The 25,455-nt window shown below is 34.3% G+C and overlaps 1 protein-coding gene across 4 annotated transcripts in view; it reads right to left on the minus strand.

Annotated features, from left to right (window-relative positions):
* LOC6039460 (zwei Ig domain protein zig-8) overlaps positions 1 to 25,455 on the minus strand; it is a 378,844-nt gene that overhangs the window by 278,242 nt on the left and 75,147 nt on the right. For 3 of the 4 annotated variants that reach the window (XM_038263784.1, XM_038263786.1, XM_038263785.1), the window contains exon 3: positions 25,402 to 25,449. The exons of the other annotated variant lie outside the window; for it this stretch is intronic. In XM_038263784.1, coding sequence (XP_038119712.1) covers positions 25,402 to 25,449 — 48 coding nt within the window. The remainder of the gene's footprint in view (positions 1 to 25,401; positions 25,450 to 25,455) is intronic. 4 annotated transcript variants of the gene reach the window in all.

Consider the following 25,455-nt stretch of genomic DNA (forward strand, 5'->3'; position numbering starts at 1 on the left):
CAAAAGTTATATTTCGTCGCCGTCGTGCTAACTTGTCGTACGTTGGGCCAAGTTAAGTTAAAAACGCCATTTTGTGCAGCTCCCAATGCCTCACCTTTGACTTTCACAGATCCACAAAATTCGATTTCAATCCTGAGATAATTAAAAAAAAAACGAAAAACTTCGTGCATTTTTGTCACTTTACATATGAAAGTAGTATCAATTTTGTCGTGCTATCTTGTCACTCCCTGAAAATTTACACGACAACTGGCCAAAGGGATTTCAGGTCAGAACCCGTTTGACACACGTACAACCCGACTACCGTAAACATTTGTAATTATAACTCAGGACTCCAGCAACCAACTTCAACCAAACTTCGGGACAACGCACAAAATGGTCAGCCAAACAAAACGTGTTTGTTATTGTTTACATTGCGTGCTTTCGTTCTTGTTTATTCAAGGTCAAACATTAAAACGCGTTTTTCTCGGAACGTCGAAATGGCGCGTGCGACAAGATAGCACGACGACGTCGATTTGTTATTTTTTGTATGTTTTTTTTTTCAAGACGGAATCTTTTGCAAAAGTCGAGGAAGTCTAGAAATTCCTGCAAAACTAATTAATGAAAACACTTTCAAAGCGATCCATTTACATACACTCGAACGTCAAATGCCACGTGCACAGTAAACACATTCATTAGCCCCGCAGGACTTAACCGTTGAATATGTTTGCGTGTGGGTGTTAACGTTTCCATAAAGCGTCTATAAATTTGCATGAGGTTCTTCTTCTTGCGCTGCGGCTGCGGGAAATGCGCTTCCTCGTTAAAACATTTACACTAAATGATTCTAATGTCTCACTGGGGAGCCCGGTGCCGCTCCTTGTGCTATTTTCCTGAAGTTGCGGTGTCGGAGCCATCATCTCTAATTAAATATTGCCGGATAACTACATCAGTGTTTGACTTTGAGCTTATTTTAAGTTTTTCTCTTTTAATTTGTCATATAAAAATTTCAAAATTATAAAAGCAAATAAATTTGTCGAAAATAGAGCCAACCACCCTTGTTTCTAACCAAGTAACCAGTTCAAATAAGGACTGTTGTTCATAATACACAATCGGAGGCCGTGACCAAGAGTTTCACCCGGAACTGCAAACGTATGTTTATGAAAATGAGCCATGGTGGAGGGACGAGGAATTATGTTATGTTTGCTCAGTTGTTTGTGAAAGCAAATAGAATGATGCTCGGTTGCAGCCAACCAAGCAGCTTACCTCCCCTGGGGCTGAAGAGGGAGAGAGCTTGGCTTGAATTACATTATCATACTCCGGCGGGCTCCGGGAGACGGAGGCTCGCGGTTACAGTCCAGGAAAGCTCATCAAGCAACCTCCGGCAAATGGCAGGGGTTCTAGCATTCTAACAGAAGACGCGCGTCCATTTTTGTCCAAATTGAATTAAGAACGCCATATTGTGCAACTCACAATGCCTCACCTTTTGACCTTCACAGAGCCCCCAAAATTCGAGTTCAATCCTGAGATATTTCAAAAAACCCGAAAAAACTCCATGCACTGTTGTCACTCTTTCTATGGAAGAAGTCTAAATCTTTTCGTGCTTGACTTGACACACCCTAAACATTGATGTATTTGTGACAACTGGCCAAAGGGATTTCAGGTTAAAACGCGTTTGACACACGTGCATGCCCGACTACCATAAACATTGTTGGTTATAACTCGGGACTCTGGCAACCAACTTCAACCAAACTTCAGGACAACGCGCTGATGGGTCAACCAAACAAACGTGTTTGTTATTGTTTACATTGCGTGCTCAAGTTTTTGTTTATTCAACGTCAAATATTGAACGTACGAAAAGTCAGCGTCGACTTGCAGGTTGTGTCAAGATTGCCTGATTAGAACGATGCTACTTTTAATTTAGAATTTCCAGATAACGTCATGATTCGAATTTCCGGACGCTTCGAAACCCGGACACCCTATCTTGTTTTATCAATTATTTGGATATAAGTTCGCATTATGTATGTAAACTGTGTTATTTAATGAATTCCAACATCAACTTTTATTTAAAGTTTGTTTGAACGCTTTAGTTAGTGCCAAAACAATTAAATACAATAAAATTATAAGTTTACCAAAAATGCGAAACATTTCATTTGAAATATTTCATAGGCGTTCAAAGCACCGGGAAGGCAAAGCAGAAAATTATGGTTTCGATTTTATTAAATTCTAGCAAATTTCTATATAAACTATCGATTGTTTTTATGTTAACAGCTTATTTGAGACCTAAATGATGCATTTCACTAACATTTCAGTCCAAATTTGTGCGATTCATAAGGGAGTGTCCGGAATTCGAAGCAAAAGTGTCCGGATTTCGAATCAGCTTTTATCAGTGTCCGGGATTCGAAGCACAACAAGTCATTTTAATTCTCAAATTCTGATGAAAAATTGTTAGAAAAGACATATTTTGCATGCACTTTCTTGAAACTGACTGTTTATGCTACATCCTGATGATATTTCTACATTTCCAACTTATTACATGATTTTTTGCCAGCTATAACAAAAATGATATGTTACTAAGTGTCCGGATTTCGAATCATGACGTTATCTGTATCAGGAACAGAACCAATCCCGAAAACTTTCTCAATCTGGCAACATTGTATTGCACCCCCCTCACTAACACATACACACGGGCAAAGAACATCCGCGCACTGACAATGACTCTTGCTGACATGGGAGAAATGGAAATGAGCTCGAATAAATTTAATGAATATTAAAGTGATTTTAATTAAACAAACGTTACGTTGGCAGTGCTGCCAACAAATCACGACCCTCCCTCTTATTTCACCCCCACCTAATGAGCTCGTGTGAGTGTGTGTGTGTGCTGACTGTCGCACCCATCACCACTAGCAGCAGCAGCAGCAGCAACGACGACGCCTCTCATCGGCCGGAAGGAGTTGAGCTTGAGTGGATTAAATATTATTTCGATCTCGCGCCTGCAAAACTGCCAGAGAGGAAATTAAACTCGATGGCAGCCGGGTGGTGCGCTCGGTCGTTCGTTTCAATTATTGTCATAACAAATGGCGCTGTTTTTTTTTATTTTAATTTTTGTGCTCTCGAAGTAGACGCAGCCAAGAGCACTTTTGCAGTTTGCGCTGACACATTTGTTAATATCCTCGCTCGGAAGTGGAATAATGAGGAAAGTTTTTTTGTACGGTCTTTATGGGAACTTTTGTTTCAAAATAAGCTTTTGTGTTAGTTTTTGAACTTTTTCGAGACGAGATTTGTCTGACCACGCCTTCCGTCGCTGGTAGGCAGTTGGACTAAAAATCCAAAGGTCGTCAATTCGAATCCCGGGGTGGATGGAAACTAAGGTGTAAAAAGAGGTTTGCAATTGCCTCAACAATCAAGCCTTCGGACACTTTCTTTCGAGTAGGAATCTCGCAATCGAGAACGCCAAGGCAATGCTGTAGAACGAATAATTTGATTTTTGATAGAACCTAAGTTGTCTTTTCAATCTTCTGTTCATATTGAACTATTAGAAAAAACAGATTCATTTCAGGTTTATTTCAGATAATATTTATTTCCGGAAAAAGATCTTGCATATTTGTTGTGCGATAAAAATTACTAAATTATGAAATTAAAATAAACTTTTTTATTTTTTAAAACTTTTTTTGCGAAAATAGTACTATAAAATAAATAATTAACACGCTCTGGTCAACATCCATGTTGAGAACATTGAAAATCAAAATATTAAATAAAACATATATCAGTAAAGCTTATTTGCCATGAAAAGCATAATATCTGCATGGTTATATTTGTTTAACTTTATGCATCAATGTTATTCTTAAACATTTTTCCTCGAATTGACCACAGAAACAAATTTAAAAGCATTTTTATGGTTGTAAAGCATGGAGCTTAGATATAACTCATTTGTTTGAAATTTAATTTAAAGAAAAATACTTCTTCACATAAAAATACAAACGATATTTTTAAATTTGATACAATTTAAAAGATAGCATGTTAAACAAAAAAATAAGGCGGAGTCTAGCAACACTCACCGGACGTGGTCTTGCTGGAAATCGCGCTCGATGTTTTCGTTTTTTTTTAACAGTTCGGAACCGGGTTTTCGGTTCAAAAAGTGTTTTAATCTACTAAATAGTGTTGCGTCCATTCGGGAATGATGGAGTTTTTGAAGAAAGTGGTTAATTAAGTGCATTACTGAGTGATTTGTTTTAGCCCTTGCAATGGCGTCGCTGAGCTCTTCAGTTTTTTTTTCTCGATGCGTTTTGTTTGTATTGGTGTGCGCCACCGTGGTTGGCTTTCGGCGTGCGTCCATGCGTGTGGCAGTGTGAAGTTTGGGTTTAGGGTGATGCTTTGATGTGAATGAATTGTTTGGGTCATGCGAGCAAGAATTGCAATAGACCGGAAGAGAAAATTGGTGGAGGCCAAATTAGAAAATTGCCAGTTCCGGAGGCGGTTTGGTGGAGCCTGAGGGGAGAGAAGGGTTTGGGAGGGTGGGGTCGGTCGGTGGGGTGTTTGAAGGGTGAAAAACGGAAGAAAAATGAAAAGTAGTGACACTGTGCTTTCTTGCTAAGGTGTGCAGTTTTTGCTTAAGAAAGGTTCATCGCAGTTTCGGCTTTCGTTCTTTGTTTGTATTGGTCAGATCAGACAGTTGTCCTCCGCTTGAGCCTCAGGCTGACAGCGTCTGTGTGTGCACTGGTTTGCCGATGACAAGACGAGCCGAGAAAGTGTTGGTGCTTGTTGTGGCGACTTGGTGAGCGGGAGAGGACAGGGCATGATCGGTGAGGGAGGGTGGTCTCTTCGAGCTTGGTGATGCCGTCATTTAGGTCGAGAGTGAAGATGTTTTTTTGAGAGAGGATCATCATCATCATCATCATCATCATCATCATCATCATCATCATCATCATGCCGTGCTGTGTGAGCGGCGTGGTAAGCTGGCTTGGCGTGTGCGTGAAGGGCCGTTGCAGTATCAGATCGGCATATTTTCATCGGATTATCGATTCTCGGATGCACGGAGAGAAAATCATTCTTCTTCTGTTTACGGCCCGGGCGATCCACGATAAGGGTGATGCTTTTAGGTTAATGTTTTGTATCCAAAGAGGTACGTCCGTTCCTTTTTTTAATTTTCGAAAGTTAGATTTGCACTTTAAAATTTTGCTATGTTATTTTAGCTGCCTGGAACCATATTTAAATTTACTGCATATATGTTTTTATCTATTCACTATACGATTTATTTCATTTTTATATAATTCCTTGTCCTATTCCTTATCCTTTATCATACCATTTCCGCATATCATATGAACAAATTGCACAAATTAATGATACTTTATAAAAACAGCAATGGAACCATCTGGAGAAGTTGTTTTTTTTTTTAATTATTGCTATATTTTTACAGCTTCTTGGAATAATTTTCAAATTTACTGTCTATATGAATATTTATCTTTTCACTATATGATTTATTTAAAAGTTTCTATATTCTCCCTATTTTTTTCATTACCCTACCATATCCACATACCACATATGATCAGTATGCATAAACTAACGATACTTTTATAAACAGCAATGGAACCATCTGGAGTATTATATGTATTTTTTTTACAGCTTCCTGGAATCATCTTGATTATATTTATTTTATTTATTATATTCATTACTTATTATTATTACAAAACTATATGCTTATTAGATAATGCACTACAGACTCACACTTACACATACAAACTTCCAATACATTTAAAACATTACGAATTCAACCATTTTCATCGGCCCGATGAAATTCCCCTAACCCCCATTCCAAACCTCCCAAAAATATTCCGTTCACTTTTAAAAGTCGCATGGGTTCCTGCACTTTTGCCACTAGTGAACAACAAAAACATCCCCTCCCAAATCCCCACGGGACTGTATGGGCGTAGCCTTGGAGCACAGTGTGGAAATTTACGTTCTCAGAGATTTTTGGTTGTACCGGGCAACAATCAAACTGTCTAAGAATATTGAATTGACCATTGTGGCACCCCCTACAGCGTGGTGCAGACCCGTAATGCTATGCTATGCTATGCTATGCTAAGCATGTTAAACAAAAAAATAAAAAATTTAATGATTTTCATAAGCAATGAAGCTATAAATTGATCCTCACACTCATTTTGAACATCGAAGTTGATGTTCTATACAATATTCTTGCAAAACATAAATCAAAAGCAGGATCATAATAGTTTTCAATTAATTTCAAATTTCCCGGGAATTCCCAGGATTTCCGTAGAATTTGTTAAAATTTTCCCGTTTCCCGGGGATTTTGTGATCCCGAGAAATTCGACACTCTTAAATTCTCTGATTAGTTTGTAATACGTTTGTGACATCGTGACATCACCTTTACATTTAAGTTTTAGACTTAAAAATCGTGTATTTTTGTTTCAGTGTATTTTTTTCAGAAAGCCAGTCCAATTTCGACGCAACTGCTTCAAGATACAGTAATTTTTAAATTACAAAATACAAAAATATTCAAATACCTTACGCCCTTCTCAAATGTTATTTTCGAGTACTATTGGCTCCATATACACAACAATGGCTTATATAGGCCTAGGATAACATGTCTGCAAAGTTTCATTGAAATCGGAGAGGGTTGGGTACAAAAGTTCCAGAAAAAATCCTAATTTGAGCTGGATTTGCTCTAGCATTTTTTGAATTAAATTATTCGTAAATTGAGCTGAAGTCGATTAATGAACGGTCATCAACAGTTAACTCTGACACAAATATTTGTATCTTTATTATCTTTTTATTCAAGTGGAGTTTTCAGAATTTGTTTTAAAATGTGATTTTTTTTTTAAATTATGGCAACTTCTGAGCCACAAAGAAACATAAAAAAATCAAACAGATAAAATATTATGAAAATATTTTTAAACAAGCCACAATTTTTTTGCATTAAGCCATATTTTTTTCAGGTAGTTTCTTATTATGTCCGATAGAAAAAAATTAGCTGAAAAGATTCTGCACAATTTTTATGATTCTTTTTGCACAAATAAAAGCAGAGATAATGCACAATCCAAATCAAATGAAGATATCTGGAAAACTACTGCTTTCCTTTTTTATATATTTTTTTATAAAATATTCCACAGATTTTAACTTGTGTACGGATCGATTTTGACAATTAAAAAAAAAAAATTTCTTATGATCGGAAAATTACACAGCGATTTTACACATAATAATTGAGACAGACAGTTTTATTAAGTGATGGTCAGAAATTACACTTGAAATTGAAATATTGAAAGAGGAATATGATTTCACTAACAAAATTAAATCTTCAAAAAGATTCGTAATATTGAATGTTTGTCCCTTTTGAAATGTTAGACTTGATTTGATTTTTTTAAAATATTGGTTTTGCAATTCCGTCGTGATACTACTTACTTTTTTTTCATTCTTGAACGACGACATGGCCTACTTTTCTGTATAAAAAATAACTGAGTCGAATAGCAACACTTTTCAAAATAAATGCTGAAAAGTTCTACTTTTCAGCACTGAAATGGGTGCTGAAAAGTTGAACTTTTCAGCACTTGCTTCGAAAAGAAGGGCCGTTTTTTGCCTGTTGATACTTAATAAACAAACAAACAAACAACATATTTTCGATTCAAACGATTCATTGACAAAATACATGAACATTTGACTTAAAATTTCACTTAATGGGTGTTTTTCTGAAATGCAAAAAATGTTGTATTGAACTCGTTACAAACCTTGATTTTTTTAGCACTCGTCGTATTTATCGAACTCGGTGAACCTCGTTGGATAATTGTACGACTCATGCTGAACAAATCCTCTTCTTGCAACTTGTTGCATAAGCTACTATTTCGAAAGGATCGGCAAATTTCACGATTTTTTTACATTTTAACATTGTAAATCGCACCATTAGTTGCTGAGATACCGACATTAGAAAATGGTGGGTTGTTTGGGTGAGACTTAGAAAACATCAATTTTCCTGTTTTGAACCTTTGCATGGCAATATCTTAGCAACTAACGGTGTATCAAAAAGTTCAAAAAAGCAAAATATAGAGAATTCTCTCAGCCTTTCAAAAAAAAAATTCTTTTCAGAGGTGGGCACGACATTGCACACTGCGACTCTTTTCAAAAAAATTACCTAAAAATGGCTTTAACTTGAAAACGGTGCACTTTATGAAAATTTCATGTAAGTACTTTTTGATTGCAAATTTGAATTTACATCGAAAAATGAAGTTGAAAATTTTTTGCGACCAATATTTCGATTTTTTGAAAAAATCAGTATTGATTCAAAAATTCATAACTCGGTCAAAGATTTTTTGCACAACCTGGAAATTTCTGAAAAGTTGGCATTTTATGCCCCCTTAAACATATCAAAAAATAAAAATAGTGTTTTTGCCAAATCATGTTTAAGAGACAAAACGTAAAATTCAAAATCACCAATTTATTACCGTGTTTATTTTTTTGCAGTTTAGTCGTTATCCATACCTACAACTTTGCTGAAAACACCAAATCGACCAAAAAATTTCTTCAATAGGTACAGATTTTTAAATTTTCATGTATCATTTTTGTATGGACAGCTGCCAAATTTGTATGAAAAATTATATGGACAAACTAATGCTGCAAAACGGCTTCTTTGGGCATACCGATGGCATTTAAAAAGTTTCAGCCGGATTAAAAATACAAAAATTAAAATTGATAAAAAAAAGACCGAAATCGCCCATAAAATGCTCCATACATTTTTGGCAGCTGTCCGTACATTGCACATTGGGCGTAAACGGACATAAATATGTCATATTTTTTAGTGAAAATAATCGTAATCCTTATGTAAAATTGTCTGATCTTTCCAATAAAAATATTACAATTTTTTAAATCTGACCCAACATTAGAAAAAGTCCAAAAATGCGTTTATATGGGAATTGGGGTTGCATTTGCTTAAGATGATTTTTGCGGTACAAGTGGTTATTTTTACTGGATTTTTGATGGCCGTTTAAGTATTAGCTGATCGATTTGATGTCTCTGGCAAAATTGTAGGTATTGATGAGGTTAATTATTTTTATAATAATTTCTTTTCACACAAACAAAAAATCAAAATCCGTGGCTTTCAAATTTTTTGAATTGTTTAATGTGTTTTTGTATAACTATTTTTATATTAATATTACCACATACAGAATGTCCAAAAGGGATAAAATGTATGAATCAGGTTGACAAATGTCTTTTGATCGAGATATTTCACTTTGAAGTAAAAACTGAGCGGCAAAAGGGCTTTAAATCAGGTTTAGCGTAAAATTCAATTAACTATCGAATACTCAACAGAAATTTTAATGAAGTGCACCGATTTCAAGATATTTTCAATAAAAGTTTGTTTAAAAAAACAAAACTTCAGTTTTTTAAATAAAAAAAACTGTGTGTTGCCAGAAGTTTGACAGTCTGTTTGACACCAGTCAAAAAGCTATGATGCATATTTCAAAACGAAATCATGTAAATCAATCCCTCATGGAACTTAAAATGAAAATTCTAAACATGATTTCTTCAAATCGATTCGTCACATAATCAGTTCCAGCTCATGACAATCTCGATTGCCGTCTAATTGGAACAAATCGCGTTCATAAATCATAATTCAACGACCCAAAGCTGTCAACCTCAATTACCCCACCGCCAGAGTCGGTTCTTCACGGCAAACTTCAAGAATTGAAATTCAAAGGACAAAAAATAATAATACTTGAAACTGCACCCATAACTGGGGTGGAGTCCCATTTGTCTCGCCGAAAAACCATCGTGCACGCCGGGGTCGTCAGTCCAAAATTGAATCGATTCATGTTGACGTCGAATAAAATCGTGATTTATGTGATGTCCCTTGGCTGGCCCCACGGCGGTTGCGGCCCAGCGGACTCAATATGTTGGTCAGATTGACCTCACTCCCTCTGTTGGGTGGATGGGAGCATAATATTGTGAGGCAACTATACCAACATGTGACCTCTTCCCCCTGGGGAGAGTACATTGGTGTGCTGTTTTGTTAAAAACAAATTCTGTGCAGCTCGACCAGTGGGAATTCCGGGACTCGGAAAACACGCCGACGTCGACGATGATGGCCAGGTCTTGTAATGATTTACGACCCGATGGACTCAATGCTCTGTGGAGTGACTTTTGCCATTTGACATGGTGGTGACTCGTGGGGTGTATTTTGAGTTGTGAAATGACAGACAAACTTTGGTTATTTCAAAGTCTCAAAGATAAGTTTTCTCAATTTGGAGGAAATCGATGAAACGAATCAATTTTAAATTAATGGGAAGTTACACGTCAGTGCCTCTCAAAAATTGAAACTGAATGGTCTGAATCATTCCTTAAATCACAAAGTTTTTGGTAATTTTTTATGATTTTCATTACAATCATTTTAAGTAGTTCTAATAAGTAAGAGCTTGCCATTTCTGCATCCAGTTCACCTGAAATGCTCCTCACGGACCATTTTAGCCATACTTTCGTCATCATACACAACAACAACAACAACACCATCCTTCCCACCCGAGCCGAGCTGCTTGTTTGGGGCTATAATTTATGATTTCCTGGCACTGGCACGGCAGCGCCACCTTGTGCCAACACAGGACATTGCGCATACATCCAGGCGTGGCACGGCAGCTGTTCTTTTTTGTGTTGGTAAACATGGCATAGTCGTCGCCCCACACCCACGTACAATTACGTACACATATTTTCCAGCGCCTCCGGAACCAATAGATTGCACGCCACCATCACCTGGTGCGGAGAAGGTGCAAATTTCTGGGTTCCGCAATCAAGTCGATGCAATTTCCCTGGGTGATGGTGGAGCAGGGGGAGGGGGTGGTGGGGGCTCGCATTGGTGGCGGAATGACCTCAAACGTGTTAGGATGATATGAAAATTTATGCTAGTTTGTTTAAAACTTGTTCATCAGTATTATAGCAAGAGTTTTATTGATCTATAGTTTTTTTTCTATCTTGGTCATACAAAAAGGGTACATGAGCAATTCTCTACGAAATCGGTATTTTTTCTTCAATTTTAATTTTTGTATTTTTTAATCCGACTGAAAATTTGTTGGTGCCTTCGGTATGCCCAAAGAAGCCATTTCGCATTGTCCATATAATTTTCCATACAAATTTCGCAGCTGTCCATACAAAAATGATGTATGAAAATTAAAAAATCTGTATCTTTTGAAGGAATTTTTTGATCGATTTGGTGTCTTCGGCAATGTTGTAGGTATGGATACGGACTACACTGGAAAAAAATGATACACGGTAAAAAAAATCTGGTGATTTTTTTAATTTAACTTTTTATTACTAAAACTTGATTTGCAAAAAAAAAAACATTTTTTTTTATTTTTTATTATTTTTTGATATGTTTTAGAGGACATAAAATGCCAACTTTTCAGAAATTTCCAAGTTGTGCAAAAAATCATTGACCGAGTTATGAATTTTTTAATCAATACTGATTTTTTCAAAAAATCGAAATATTGGTCGCAAATTTTTTCAACTTCATTTTTCGATGTAAAATCAAATTTGTATTCAAAAAGTATAGTAGTAAAATTTTGATAAAGTGCACCGTTTTCAAGTTAAATCCATATTTAGGTGACGTTTTTGAAAATAGTCGCAGTTTTTCATTTTTTTAAATTAGTGCACATGTTTGCACACTTTTGGAAAAAAAATATTTTTGAAAAGCTGAGAAAATTCTTTATATTTTGCTTCTTCGGACTTTGTTGCTACGACCTTTAGTTGTTGAGATATTGCAATACAAAGGTTTAAAAACAGGAAAATTGATGTTTTCTAAATCTCACCCAAACAGCCCACCATTTTTTAATGTCGATATCTCAGCAACTAATGGTCATTCCAGTGTAGTCCGTATCCATACCTACAACTTTGCCCAAGACACCAAATCGATCGAAAAATTTCTTTAAAAGATACAGATTTTTGAATTTTCACAAATCATTTTTGTATGGACAGCTGCGAAATTTGTATGGAAAATTATATGGACAAACTAATGATGCAAAATGGCTTCTTTGGGCATACCGAAGGCACCAAAAAAGTTTCAGTCGGATTAAAAAATACAAAAATTAAAATTTAAGAAAAAATACCGATTTCGTAGAGAATTGCTCAATAACGATAACGATAACGAAGGAATATCGTTATCGTCCCGATGATAACGATAGAATTATCGTTATTATCGACGATAGCGATTGAACTATAAAACATGATATTTTATCTTTTCTCACTGTTTAAAGATCTTCGCAAGGTTGATACAAAATCAGTGTCTTGCGAACCTTCGTGGTGAACGGACACTAGAGCTGCGGTATTTTTTACTACCTAAGCTCAGAGTTATTTCAAAACAAAATTCACAGTCTTTTTAAAGACTACCTGAGTTATTTTCCAAAGTTCTAAACAGTCTTTTCAAGACTAACCCCGCCTGAAATTTTGTTGTATTTTACAAACGAAGCCATCTTTTTAAGAGAACTTTGCTTGCAAAATGCGTCAAAACAAAGGTAAACGCAAATCTTCTGAAGATTTGGTCGTTACGTCGGTGAAGCGTTTGAACGCTAAACCGGCTAACGGAAACAGAAAAAGAAAACAGCCTCTTCTGAGGTCTGATTCTGATTCTGAATGTGAGGTCAATCCTCCAATTCCATTGACAAACAGTTTCGGTGTTTTATCCGAAACTGATGACAAGGAACCTTCTCCTCGTACTGAGCCTTCTGCCGTCGAGAAACGAGTAAAGGCTCCGCCAATTGTAGTGACTTCCGTCTCCGATTTGGCCAGCTTTCGAACGCAACTGAAGAATTGCAAGGAAACTTGCAATTTGAAAGTTTCGTTCCAGCTTGGTCGAAGAGGAGAATGTCGCTTGTTGACGGAATCTTTACAAGATCACCAAACTTTTGTTGGTTATTTGAAAACCACAAACACAATTTCTACACGTATGAGACCAAGAATGCTCGTCCATTCAAGGCGGTCTTGAAAGGTCTCTCCAACGACTTGTCGGTGGATGAGATCAAAAACGAACTTAAGGTGTTGCTTGGTTTTGCCCCATCCCAAGTAATACCAATGAAGAAAAAATCAAACGGGAATATTTCTCGCTTTGGTTTGACTTCACAATTTTATCTGATTCATTTCAACAGAAATGAAATCAACAATTTGAAACTTTTGGACAAAGTACAGTTTTTGTTCCATGTACGGGTAAAGTGGGAGCATTTTAAGAAACATGGCGGTAATGGCCAGAATCTGACCCAGTGCCGGCGTTGCCAGGCATTCGGTCACGGTACTGATCATTGCGCCATGGTTCCAAAATGCATGGTTTGCGGGGATTCTTCTCACGACAAGGACAATTGTCCCGTGAAAGAAGTCACCCAATTTAAATGTGCAAATTGTGGTGGAAATCACAAATCAAATTTCTGGGATTGCCCCATCAGAAAAAGGTTTTGGATTCTCGTGCTAAGCATCAGCCGAAATCCAAACCGAAATTTTCTCAAAGTCAGGTTGTACCTGCATCTTTAAATCAAACGTTCGTGCTGTCTCACTCGAACAATGCTAGAAATACCCCTACCGTGGAAAAGTTAGGTAACAACAATGGCATTTCTTATGCTAACGTCGTTTCGGGTTCGGGTTCATCCACGAATTTTAAATCCTCTACCAATCTTTCTGAAATTGGGCAGGTACCTCAAATCTCATTTGAAAATTTTTCTGCTGGCAACGCTTTGGGATCTTCTGATCTCGGCGATGTTACGTTTGAAAAATGACTTTTTGCAAAACTCACTGTTTGGTTTGATTCAAACAATGAGTAATGCTACATCCATGATGGAAGCAATCCAGATTGGATTAAAATTTGCGAATGATGTTGTTCTTACCCTGAAGTTTAATCATGGATCTAAGTAATTCCATCAATATTATGAATTTTAATGCTCGCTCTTTAAAAGCGAAAGAAAATGAATTTTTCAACTTTTACGAGTTCATAACGTGCATGTTGCTGTTATAACCGAAACATTTTTAAAAACTGGCACTTATTTGAAAAGTGATCCAGATTATAAAGTTATAACTAATAACCGAATGAATCGAAATGGCGGTGGAGTTGCAATAGTTATCCACCGTAGTATGACTTATAGCACGTTACGTGACTTTAAGTTAAAAGTTATTGAAAGTTTGGGCATTGAACTTGAAACTTCTTTTGGGAAAATTATGATTGCAGCTGCATATTTGCCATTCCAATGCACTGGGGAAAATAAAAATTATTTCAAAGGGGATTTGAATAAACTTACTCGGCATAGATCTCGATTTTTGATCATCGGTGATTTTAATGCCAAACACCAATCTTGGAATAATTCAAAAGTAAATTCCAATGGTAAAATTCTGTTCAGAGATTGCACTTCTGGTCTTTATTCGGTTTTATACCCGAATGGGCCAACTTGCTTTTCTTCTGTTAGGAATCCATCAACAATTGATTTGGTATTGACAAATCAAAGTCAGTATTGTGGTTCTTTAGTGACTCATGCTGATTTTGATTCTGATCATCTTCCAGTAATTTTTTCACTTTCTCATGAAGCAGTTACCAGACCTAATAGTTCTGTGTTTAATTATCACAAAGCTAATTGGGCCAGGTATCAGCATCATATTGAGAATAATTTAAATCATGATTTTGTTTTAGAAACCAAAGCTGAAATTGATTCAGCCTTGGAATCTTTAACTAATGCAATTTTGGATGCTAGGAATATTGCTATTCCTAAAGTCCAAGTCAAATTTGATTCTCCCATTATTGATGACGATCTTCAGCTTCTGATTCGTCTGAAAATGTTCGCCGAAGACAGTATCAACGTTCTCGTGATCCTGCACTGAAGCGAATTCAAAAGATTTGCAAAAGGTTATTGACCACAGATTCACTCTCCTGCGAAATGAAAAGTTCGCAAGAGATGTCGAACAAATTAAACCTTATTCCAAACCTTTTGAAACTTTCAAAGGTTCTTAAGAAACCTCAAAACCCATCCCTTCTTTAAAAGATGGTGATAATATTCTATTAACTAATGGGGAAAAAGCTCAAAACTTGCTCAGCAGTTTGAGAGTGCTCATAATTTCAACTTGAATGTTTTGAGTCCTATTGAAGATCAAATTTCAATAGAATTTCAGAATATTGTTGAACAAGAATTTTCATCAGATGAAGTTTTTAATACGGATCTGAATGAAATAAAATCTATTATCAAAAAATTTAAAAATATGAAAGCCCCTGGTGAGGATGGCATTTTTACATTTTAATTAAAAATTACCAGAAGCAACTTTAAGTAGCTTGGTCAAAATTTTCAACAAATGTTTTGATTTGGCATATTTTCCCAGTAGTTGGAAAAATGCCAAAGTAATTCCGATTTTGAAACCGGATAAAAATCCTGCTGAAGCCTCAAGCTATCGGCCCATTAGTTTGCTTTCATCTATTAGTAAATTATTCGAAAGAATAATTCTTAATAGAATGATGACGCACATTAATGAAAATTCAATTTTCGCTGATGAGCAGTTTGGATTTCGCCTTGGGCATTCAACTACTCATCAGTTGTTGAGAGTTTCAAATTTAATTCGAAGCAACAAATCTGAGGGCTATTCTACTGGCGCTGCTCTTCTAGACATAGAAAAAGCATTTGACAGTGTTTGGCATAAAGGTTTGATTGCGAAATTGAAAAGGTTTAATTTTCCGATTTATATCGTGAAAATTATTCAAAATTATTTGACGGATCGTACTCTGCAGGTATGTTATCAGAATAGCAAATCTGATCAACTACCTGTACGTGCTGGCGTCCCTCAAGGAAGCATTTTGGGTCCAATTTTATACAATATTTTTACTTCTGACTTGCCTGATTTGCCCCCAGGATGTCAGAAATCACTTTTTGCTGATGACACAAGCATCTCCGCCAAAGGCAGAAGCCTTCGTGTCATCACAAGAAGATTACAAAAAAGCTTGGATATTTTCAATTCTTATTTGAAAGAATGGAAAATTACTCCAAATGCTGCAAAAACTCAACTTATTATTTTCCCTCACAAACCAAGGGCTGATTTTCTTAAACCAAAAGTCATCACATTATAAAGATGAATGAGGTAAATTTAAAGTGGGAGGATCAAGTGAAATATCTTGGACTTGCTTTTGACAAAAACCTTACTTACAAGGATCACATTGAAAGTATCCAGGTTAAATGTAACAAATATATTAAATGTTTGTATCCACTTATAAACAGGAATTCTAGACTTTGTCTCAAGAATAAACTGTTAATTTATAAACAAATTTTCAGACCTGCCATGCTTTATGCTGTGCCGATCTGGACAAGCTGTTGCTTAACCAGGAAGAAAAAACTTCAGAGGATTCAGAACAAAATTCTGAAAATGATTCTGAAACTTCCTCCCTGGTTCAGCACCAGTGAACTTCATCAATTAGCCGAAGTTGACACTTTGGATGTTATGTCCAATAAGATAATTGATGCATTTCGACAAAAATCATTGCAGTCTTCAGCTGCATTGATCCGCTCTTTATATAGTTTATAAGTTAGTTTTAAGGTATCCCTTTTCCCTTTTGTACATGTAGGACCTCCTACATTTGAAATCACTGAATAGCGAAAGCTACAATATTTCATGAATAAATGAAAGTTGCTAGTATTTAAAATTGAGGTGAAAAGTCATCGTTTGTGATTGGACACTCAATAATATTTTAACTGAATGAATGTACATGGAAAAGAAATTTGAATAAATATAAATTAAAAAAAAAAAAAAAGGTTGATACAAAATAAATATATCTCTGTTATGATTACAAATCTTTGCAGTACACCTATTTGATTTTTTGTTGTGTAGAATATTTTTTTTTATGTTTTTCATTAGAGACGTGCAGATGAAAAATTTAGTGCCCTTTCATTTCTGATAATTCGTAAATTGATCGACAACTGATCGAAAAATTGCTTTGGTTCTGGTTCTTAGAGCCTTTTAAAAACTAACCCGAGATATGTATCTTAAGTTCCAAAGGTGATACAATTTCCATTTTATTATTCATTAGAATTTTGCAAAAAATATTGTCAAATTAAAGTGGCAGTCAGTTTTTCAAGCAATGAAAATGATTTCAAATAGTTAAAGGAACATGTGTTGCTGGAGAAAAAATATCATAAAATCATAAAGAAGAAAGGCGAAATGCCTAACTTATGATTGTTTATTCTTTATTTTTCCTTATTGATAAAGTTATGATAGGCTCACAGAGGCTTGTGTAAAAAAAGTGATAAACATTTGAAAAAATTCCAGACGCCATCCGAGAGACTAAAAAATTAAAATCAGACAGTGATTAAACAATCCGAGTAAGTCGATAATGCGTTGTAATGACAAATTGTGCGCATAAACGTTTTCAACGTAAAAAATAATAATTTTACCCTCGACATCCCAACCTCTTAAATGGGCGGGCCTTTATTTAAATAAAAAATCACGAAAAAAAACATTTTCCAGCCATGTTTTGGTTTGGTAGGAGAGCAATTTTCTACCAAAACCGAAAATGGTTTTTATTTGTATTTTTTGATTTGGCTCAAACTTTTTGGGGGCCTTCCCTATGTCCAAATAAGCTATTTTATGTCATTGGTTCACCCATACAATTCTCCATACAATTTTGGCTGCAAAAAAAACATTTTCAAGCCAATTTTTGGTTTGGTACGAATGTTTTCCAAAATGATATTTTTTTAGAGGTCAAATTTAAATTTAACTTTTTACAAACAGTACCTAAATTCTAAGAAAATTGTCACAATTTAGATACTAATGGTATCATTCTATAAAAGAAGGTGAGAAAATCAAGCAAAAAATTGAAAAGAGGTGGTAAACTAAGATAAATACTATCAGCGAAAAACATACACTGAACAAGATAAATGCAAATTAAAAAACCAAAAATGAAACATAAAATATGAGAAGTTTATTTTTCTGTTGCTCAAAATCACTTCCTCAACTCGGGAGAAAAAATGAAGAAAAGGTAGGCATGTTTTTAAAATTTCAATAAAAATTGCTATTAAATTTATCAAACACCATTATTTGGTTTCTAAAAATCAATGTTTTGAGGGTGATTTTCTTTCGCTAAAAAAACTATTTGTGGTGCTCCCAATCCCATTTTTTTTAGATTTAGTTTGATAATGAAAAAAAGATTATCAACTCAAGAAAATGCATTTAAACAAGTTTTCAGTTCATTGCAACTCCTTTGATTGAAATATTGAAGAATGTTATTTATTTTTTTGTTTCTCTTTCGATTTTAAAAACCAATATTGAAGCGGGGACGCTAGATAAACATTAATATTCAAAACAAAAATAATACCAAATAAAAATCATGGAGGTATGATTTCTAATTTGATCATATTTTGAACACTTTTCTTGAAATTAACAATTCTATTTTTTTTTTGTTTTCGAGGTAACCAAAAAAATTACAAAAATATTAAGTTTTCATTATTGTTTATTGAAAAGTGACATAAAATTTATTTAAAAAATCAAACCACTCTAATCCTCAAAAGTCTCGATGTTATCCTTGCCCCCCGGAAGTAACTAACAATCGCTACTGCATCACGTTTACACAACACACAACGAGACTCACGCACAAACAGACACACACACATCCCGCAGGTGCCAAACATGGGGAACCATTTTCAAAGCACACCTTTTTCACTTGGAGCCAACGCGTGTGTCCCAACACTGGGAGCAAGAAATTGCAACCTGATTTGGACAGGTGTGTGTGTGTGAAACTGTGATTGCAATATGCAAATCGTTTGCTGGTTTTGATTGGAGCACACGATTTTGTCGACTTTTTTCAGTATTCCTTTCTTTTTCTAGCACACCGTGCTCTTTGACACGTGGAATGTGGGGTAAATTTCAAATGTTGTACTTGGAATATTTTATTTGACTTTTTTTTCCCAGTTTGAATGATCAATTAACTATTTTATAATTTAGCCATTAATTTGCCCATTTGAAAAAAAAGTCAAAAATCTTTTATAAGGTCAACATCACTAAACGACCCCACCTGGTGAAAAAATATGGATGCAAATTTGTTGTTTGTGCGAATTGGTTTCTCCGCTTCCTAGACCTTCTATACACTGGCGGAAAAGTGCTGGGAAAATGAAAGCTGGAGAGGGGTGGGCAATTTTCCGATGCATATTAAATTGTGGTTACAAACTCTCGCTCCGCAGAAGGCCTCCCACGCCGATGAAGCTTCCGGGAAAGTTCGTGCTGGCTGCTGTTGATGAAGATTATTCGATTTGATGTGATTGGTTTTGTGTGTATGTGATTTGTATTTTGTTGGTTGCACGTAACCGACAGGTACCAAATGAGGAGATGTGTGATTTATAGAAAAATGGATTGTTTAATCTTTGCTGGAAATAAAATTTCACTGGATATTATGTACATTCCATATTAAATGATTTGATTCGGCAGTGTAAAGTGAACAAGTCAGTAAACGCTGTCTACAAACATGAAAAGTAGAGTATACAACATGCCACATAGCGAATGTTTTCAAAATATCTGGTTTTGTCACGTTTTCAATTAAACTCTGCATCGACAGGTAAACTCATTGCATGGATTTTACTGTACTCAAAAAAAAACTCCAATGTTATCCCTCGTGCCTCATTCCAAACAGTTCTGGAAAATGTGTGTTCAACACCATTTGAATTCCCAAAAAACACACACAAAAATCTCTGTTCATTACATCTCATTACCGCCACCAACACTCTGCTACCTCAATGAATAGTGTTTGTCTGTCTCTTTCCATTACAACTTACATTATCCCTTCACATTTACATCCTCCGACACCAACCGTCCCACGTTTGATTAAATTTACCGAAACCGATTGGTTGCATCCCGTCCCACACAATGTTCCATTAGACCGTGGGAATACAGTTTTCGCGCTGATGCTGCTCCTCTCTGCGCGCTGGTAAGCCACGGGCAACCCCAGAGTTTCGCCTGATTCCGTATTCCAGGGAGCGAGTGTGCCACGTGTTCGGGGTGGGATACTAAAAGTACACTCACACTCGGGCTGCAGTGTGTTCCTAGTCGGAAGCCAACTCGCAGCTCGCGTGGGAAAACTTTGGAAACATGACTACGCGGCGTTCTGTTAGTTTGAGATTTGGTAAAAAGGATTATCCCAAAGGGGGAAGCTAGAAAATGCAACTGTGTTCTGACTGGTTTGATGATTTAAAGCAATTCATATTAATACTGCTCAACTGTTTTATTATTTTGAATGTTTGATTTCAAAATATTCATCATTGATCATTGAACATTAACGTTTTTACTTGGGCTTTTTTTAATTTGCAAAAATGCATTTTGAGTACCCCCGGGCCTTCTGAGGGCGCCACATCTTTTTCACGAAGGCGCAGCACAAATTGGCAACTTGGCAAATTTTCAAAATGCAAAGTTTCTCTTTTGTAACGAACTTGTTAGTCGACGACTTACCTTCTGATCAGTCTTGTATGAGTTGCTGAGAAATTTTCAATTTTCCAATTTTTTTCTTCGATCCGGTGTTTTTCAACAGCCTCCAAACCTCCAAATGTCAATGTTCATTCAAAAATTTGTAAGAAATTTTCAGAACGTTTTGAAATACAAAAATAAATGATTTTAATCTTATCGACGATAACGGACGATACCTCATATTTAAAATCTTTCTAAAATTGATTTATTCCATCACTATCATGTTGAGTTTGCAATGCTTTCAGTTAAATTTTTGTTTTGATAATGTTGTATTTTTCAAAGCAGAATACTAAAATAGATAACAAAACAGAATAATTTTCATAATTTGTGAAAACGAGCGAAAATTTGAATACATTTTTTGAGAGTTTTTTTTTTTGTAAACTGCAGAAATTTTCACATAAATCCGTTTTATTCTTAATTAAATACTACAATTTTCACAAGATACTTTATTTTTCCGAAAATACTCATTTTGTATAATTTGTAGTATGTATCAAACGAAGTGAAATTGTGTATACTTTATGACGTTAGTTAGAGTTTTATTTTAGTAAAATACCAAAATTTTGACAAAATACCATATCTCTTTCCGAAAACACACAATTTTTTATAATTTGCATTATAGGTTTTAAATAAAGCGTCCTATTTCCCGGGGTTACAAAATTCCCGGGAAACGGGAAATTTTCCACAAATTTCCTGGGAAATCCTGGAAATTCCCGGGAAATTTCAAATTAATTGAATATGATTCTGATTCTGGTTTTGATTAATATTTTGCACAAATATTTTATACAATATCAACTTTAATGGTGGTGTGTGGATGCATTAATGGCTTGAATGCTATTAAAAATCATACGACATCAAAAAAATAAATAAATTAACTTATTTTATATGCTGCTTTTCAAATTGTACCAAACCAAAAAATGATCATCAATATTCTTTTGATGAGAAGTGTTAGTTGTATATCAAACTGTTTCGACAGTGAGTAATATGAATCCATGCTCCACATCCATAAAATTGCTTTCAAATTTGTCTCTGTGACCAGTTTGAAAGAATATAAAAGTTGAAATGAAAACAAAAAAAACATTCAAAAATCATGTTTTCGATGGCGAAGAACTTACTGGTTTCAAGTCATGTTTAATATACATGTGTTTTTCATAATAAATCTTCTACATTCTTGGTAGCTCCAGTTAATATTTAACTCAGTATTGAATTCCTCGAATACTAATTAAATTTTCATCCAAGTTAGTCGCGGTATACAAAAAAGAAAAAAAAAACTCGATTATGATCATGGCCGGAAGGACTAAATACCTTATTAACAATTGTTATAATACCAATTTTCGCTAAAAACGTTTACTAAAATTCAAATATTTAATTTTCATTTCAGAGTACTGTAATTATTGCTGTCTAACAAATAAGCAAGAGCTGAAAGCTTCAGAAATTATTGTCAACTGGAATAAATCTTTAAATTAAATTTTCAGACGAACGGATTAAGCTGGTACAAATTTATTTAATGTTTTTGTAAGGGGGTTACCCCTTAAAAGAAAAGAAAAGACCTGAAGAATCAGAAACCAAAAAAACTATTTGTCAAAAAACTTCAAAAATTCAATGGAAATTTAAGTGCATTCACATAAAATTAATTCAAAATGCATTCCTATGCGTTTAGAATCATGTTAAGGATGTTTGGGTTCATTCAAAATCATTCGAATTGTCGAATTGTTTTCGGTGTTTAGTATGATAAAAAAAAATCTGCGAAAAATTCTTGTATTCCTCAAATCTTACATTTTTTGAAAATTAATGATTGCAAAATAACTGAACTAGTGTAAATCTAACCCCGCCTTTAAACGGGCCTAAAATAAATTTTCTTCAAATTTTGATCTTTAAAAAGCAATCGAAAAAAGAATTCTTAAAATTTCAGAAAATTTTAGGGATGGAAGTTTTACTTGTTTTATGTGACATTGCCAATGTTTTAAAAATGTCATATTTTTGAGGGTAAACTTTGGCTGTGTTTTTTACTGAGCAGTTCTTTACGGAATCGGTATTTTTTCTTTAATTTTAATTTTTGTATTTTTTAATCCGGCTGAAATTTTTTTGGTGCATTCGGTATGCCCAAAGAATCCATTTTGCATCATTAGTTTGTTCATATAATTTTCCATACAAATTTGGCAGCTGTCCATACAAAAATGATGTGTGAAAATTCAAAAATCTGTATCTTTTGAAGGAATTTTTTGATCCATTTGGTGTCTTCGGCAAAGTTGTAGGTATGGATATGGACTACACTGGAAAAAAATGATACACCGTTAAAAAAATTTGTGATTTTGAATTTCCCTTTTTTCTCTAAAACTTGATTTGCAAAAAAAAAACACTATTTTTAATATTTTTCATTTTTTGCTATATTTTAGAGGCATCAAATGCCAATTTTTAAAAAATTTCCAGAATAGGCAAAAAATCTTTGACCGAGTTATGATTTTTTGAATCAATACAATTTTTTTTCAAAAAATCGAAATATTGGTCGTAAAAATTTTTCAACTTCATTTTTCGATGTAAAATTAAATTTGCAATCAAAAGTACTTAGTGAAATTTTGATAAAGTTCATCGTTTTCAATTTATAGCCATTTTTATGTATTTTTTTTTAAAATAGTCGCAGTTATTGATTTTTTAAAAACAGTGTCCATGTTTGCCCACCTTTGAAAAAAATATTTTTGAAAAGCTAAGAAAATTCTCTATATTTTGCTTATTCGGACATTGTTGATACGACCCATAGTTGTTTTCTAAGTCTCACCCAAACTACCCAACATTTTCTAATGTCGATATCTCAGCAACTAATGGTCTGATTTACAATGTTAAAACATGAAACATTCTTGTCATTTTCCGATGTTTTCGAAAAAAATATTTTCAAAAATTTTAAATCAAGACTAACATATCAAACGGGCGTAATATTGAATGTTTGGTCATATTTCGATTTTTTGAAAAAAAAAAAAAAAATGCATTGATTAAAAAAATCATAACTTGGTCAATGATTTTTTGTCCATTTTGGGAATTTCTGAAAAGTTGCCATTTAATGTCCTTTAAAACATATCAAAAAATAAAGAAAATAATGTTTTTTGCAAATCGAGTTTTAGTTAAAATTATATGGACAAACTAATGATGCAAAATGGTTTTTTTGGGTATACCGAAGGCACCAAAAAAAAAATCAGCCGGATTTAAAAATACAGAAAAAATTTAATGACCAAAATCACAGAGAATTGCTCTACTAACATTTCCTATGTTTTCAGTAAAAAGAACTATGCAGAAATTTTTGTAGTGGCCCAGGCTTTGTATCTACGCATTTTTTGACCATTTAAATGATGATGGTGCCATTCTGCCATTCTTTAGCAGAAAATGTGAAAAACAAACAACAATTGTAAAAGTTATTGAAAAACATGAAAACATTTGATAGGCAAAATGTAATTACATTAGGTGGTAGAATAGGCAAAATACTATCAAAACCAAAAATAAATTAAACAAAATAAATGCCAATTAAAATACTTAAAAATAAAACAAGAAAAACATAAAACAAGAAAAGTGAAGTTTTTCGAAAAACAAAAGTTGCTCAAATGACCTCCCAAACACGGGAAAAATAAAAAAAAATCGAAAATAAATTTGGGCAGTACAGGGTTATAGGATTTTCGAAACAAAACAGTATTTTCTGATTTTTTTTAGTATTTGTGCTTTGAAACTCACTACAAAATCGAAAAAATATATTATGATTGAAACCATTAAAAATTTATGGATTAACTCAATTTTATTAATACTTGAAAAAATGGATAATCGTCTGTTATCGTATTCAAAAAAAAAAAGAAATATTTCAATGCACTCGGCTAAATTTTGGGAAAAAGGTACCAAATATCAGACTTGCCTATTTTTTTAAGTGTCCAGAAAAGTACATCATGATAGCGTTGCAAAGAATAAGAATTACCAAAATGATTTTTTATTGTTCTACCCAATTTACCCTCAATCTTTAATTGATTATATCTTGGATTCTTTATGTTGAAAGTGGAACTAGTTTGAAATTTTTTCAACTCCCTGAAAAAATATTTTCAAATGTGCTGAAAACAATAGTCGGATCAACAATGTATCGAACACAATGTTTTCAGTGATGAACAAGGATGACCACAATTTAAACCTTGAAATGGCTTTAATTAAAAAAAACGGTGCAATTTATCAAAATTTTACGCAAAGGTTCTTTTTGATAAAGAATTCAACTTTATATCTTAAAGATGTTTATTGAGTTATTGTGTGTACATTTTTTATGTTTTCCAAAAAATATTTCTAAAACAAAAAGTCTGTCATTTCTTATAGCACAAAAGTTGGCACTTTTCGTAAACTAAAACACATCATATAAAGGTAAAGTCTGTCAAAATTGAGTTTTTTTTAATTGGAAAAATTTCATCACCATGTTTTGTTCCGTTGTAATATCTTTGCAATGTTTAGCTAAATACAGTCTTTTAAAATGTATAATTGTGAACAATAAGAGATTATGAAAAATAAGATTGAAATTACTGTAAAATTATTACTTCTATCAATGAATGATGATTTGAAAACTATTCATTTTTCTTAAATCAATAATTATTTTATTTATAGTCAGACGACTTATCAGCAGCACACTGTGTTCCAACTGAAATAAAATCCTTCAAAAATTACGACCAGGATCACCAAAGAGGTTAACACAAAATTACGTTGTCATCTGACATTTCACTTGACGCTCGGCAATGACACCACCGCTAGCGCCACCCACTCGTTATCAAGAATCATGCAACTCAATATCTTTGTTCTCGCCAAAGAACCCTCTCAACTGACAAAGCGTCAACTTCAATCGATTTTTCACATTGTTTTCCCTGGCGGGTCTTGGTGCCTGTCAGGAACCGCGCCTCGACAATATTTTCAAACCAGTTTTTGTTTTCCTGTCGAAAAATTTACGAAACCAATACATCATAATACAAGTATAGCTACCTTTTTGATTCTGATAATCGTCTACCCTATTGTTGCCGCAGGTGAGTTCTGGAT

This window comes from Culex quinquefasciatus, chromosome 3 (genome assembly GCF_015732765.1).
Source record: "Culex quinquefasciatus strain JHB chromosome 3, VPISU_Cqui_1.0_pri_paternal, whole genome shotgun sequence".
NCBI classification, from domain to species: domain Eukaryota; kingdom Metazoa; phylum Arthropoda; class Insecta; order Diptera; family Culicidae; genus Culex; species Culex quinquefasciatus.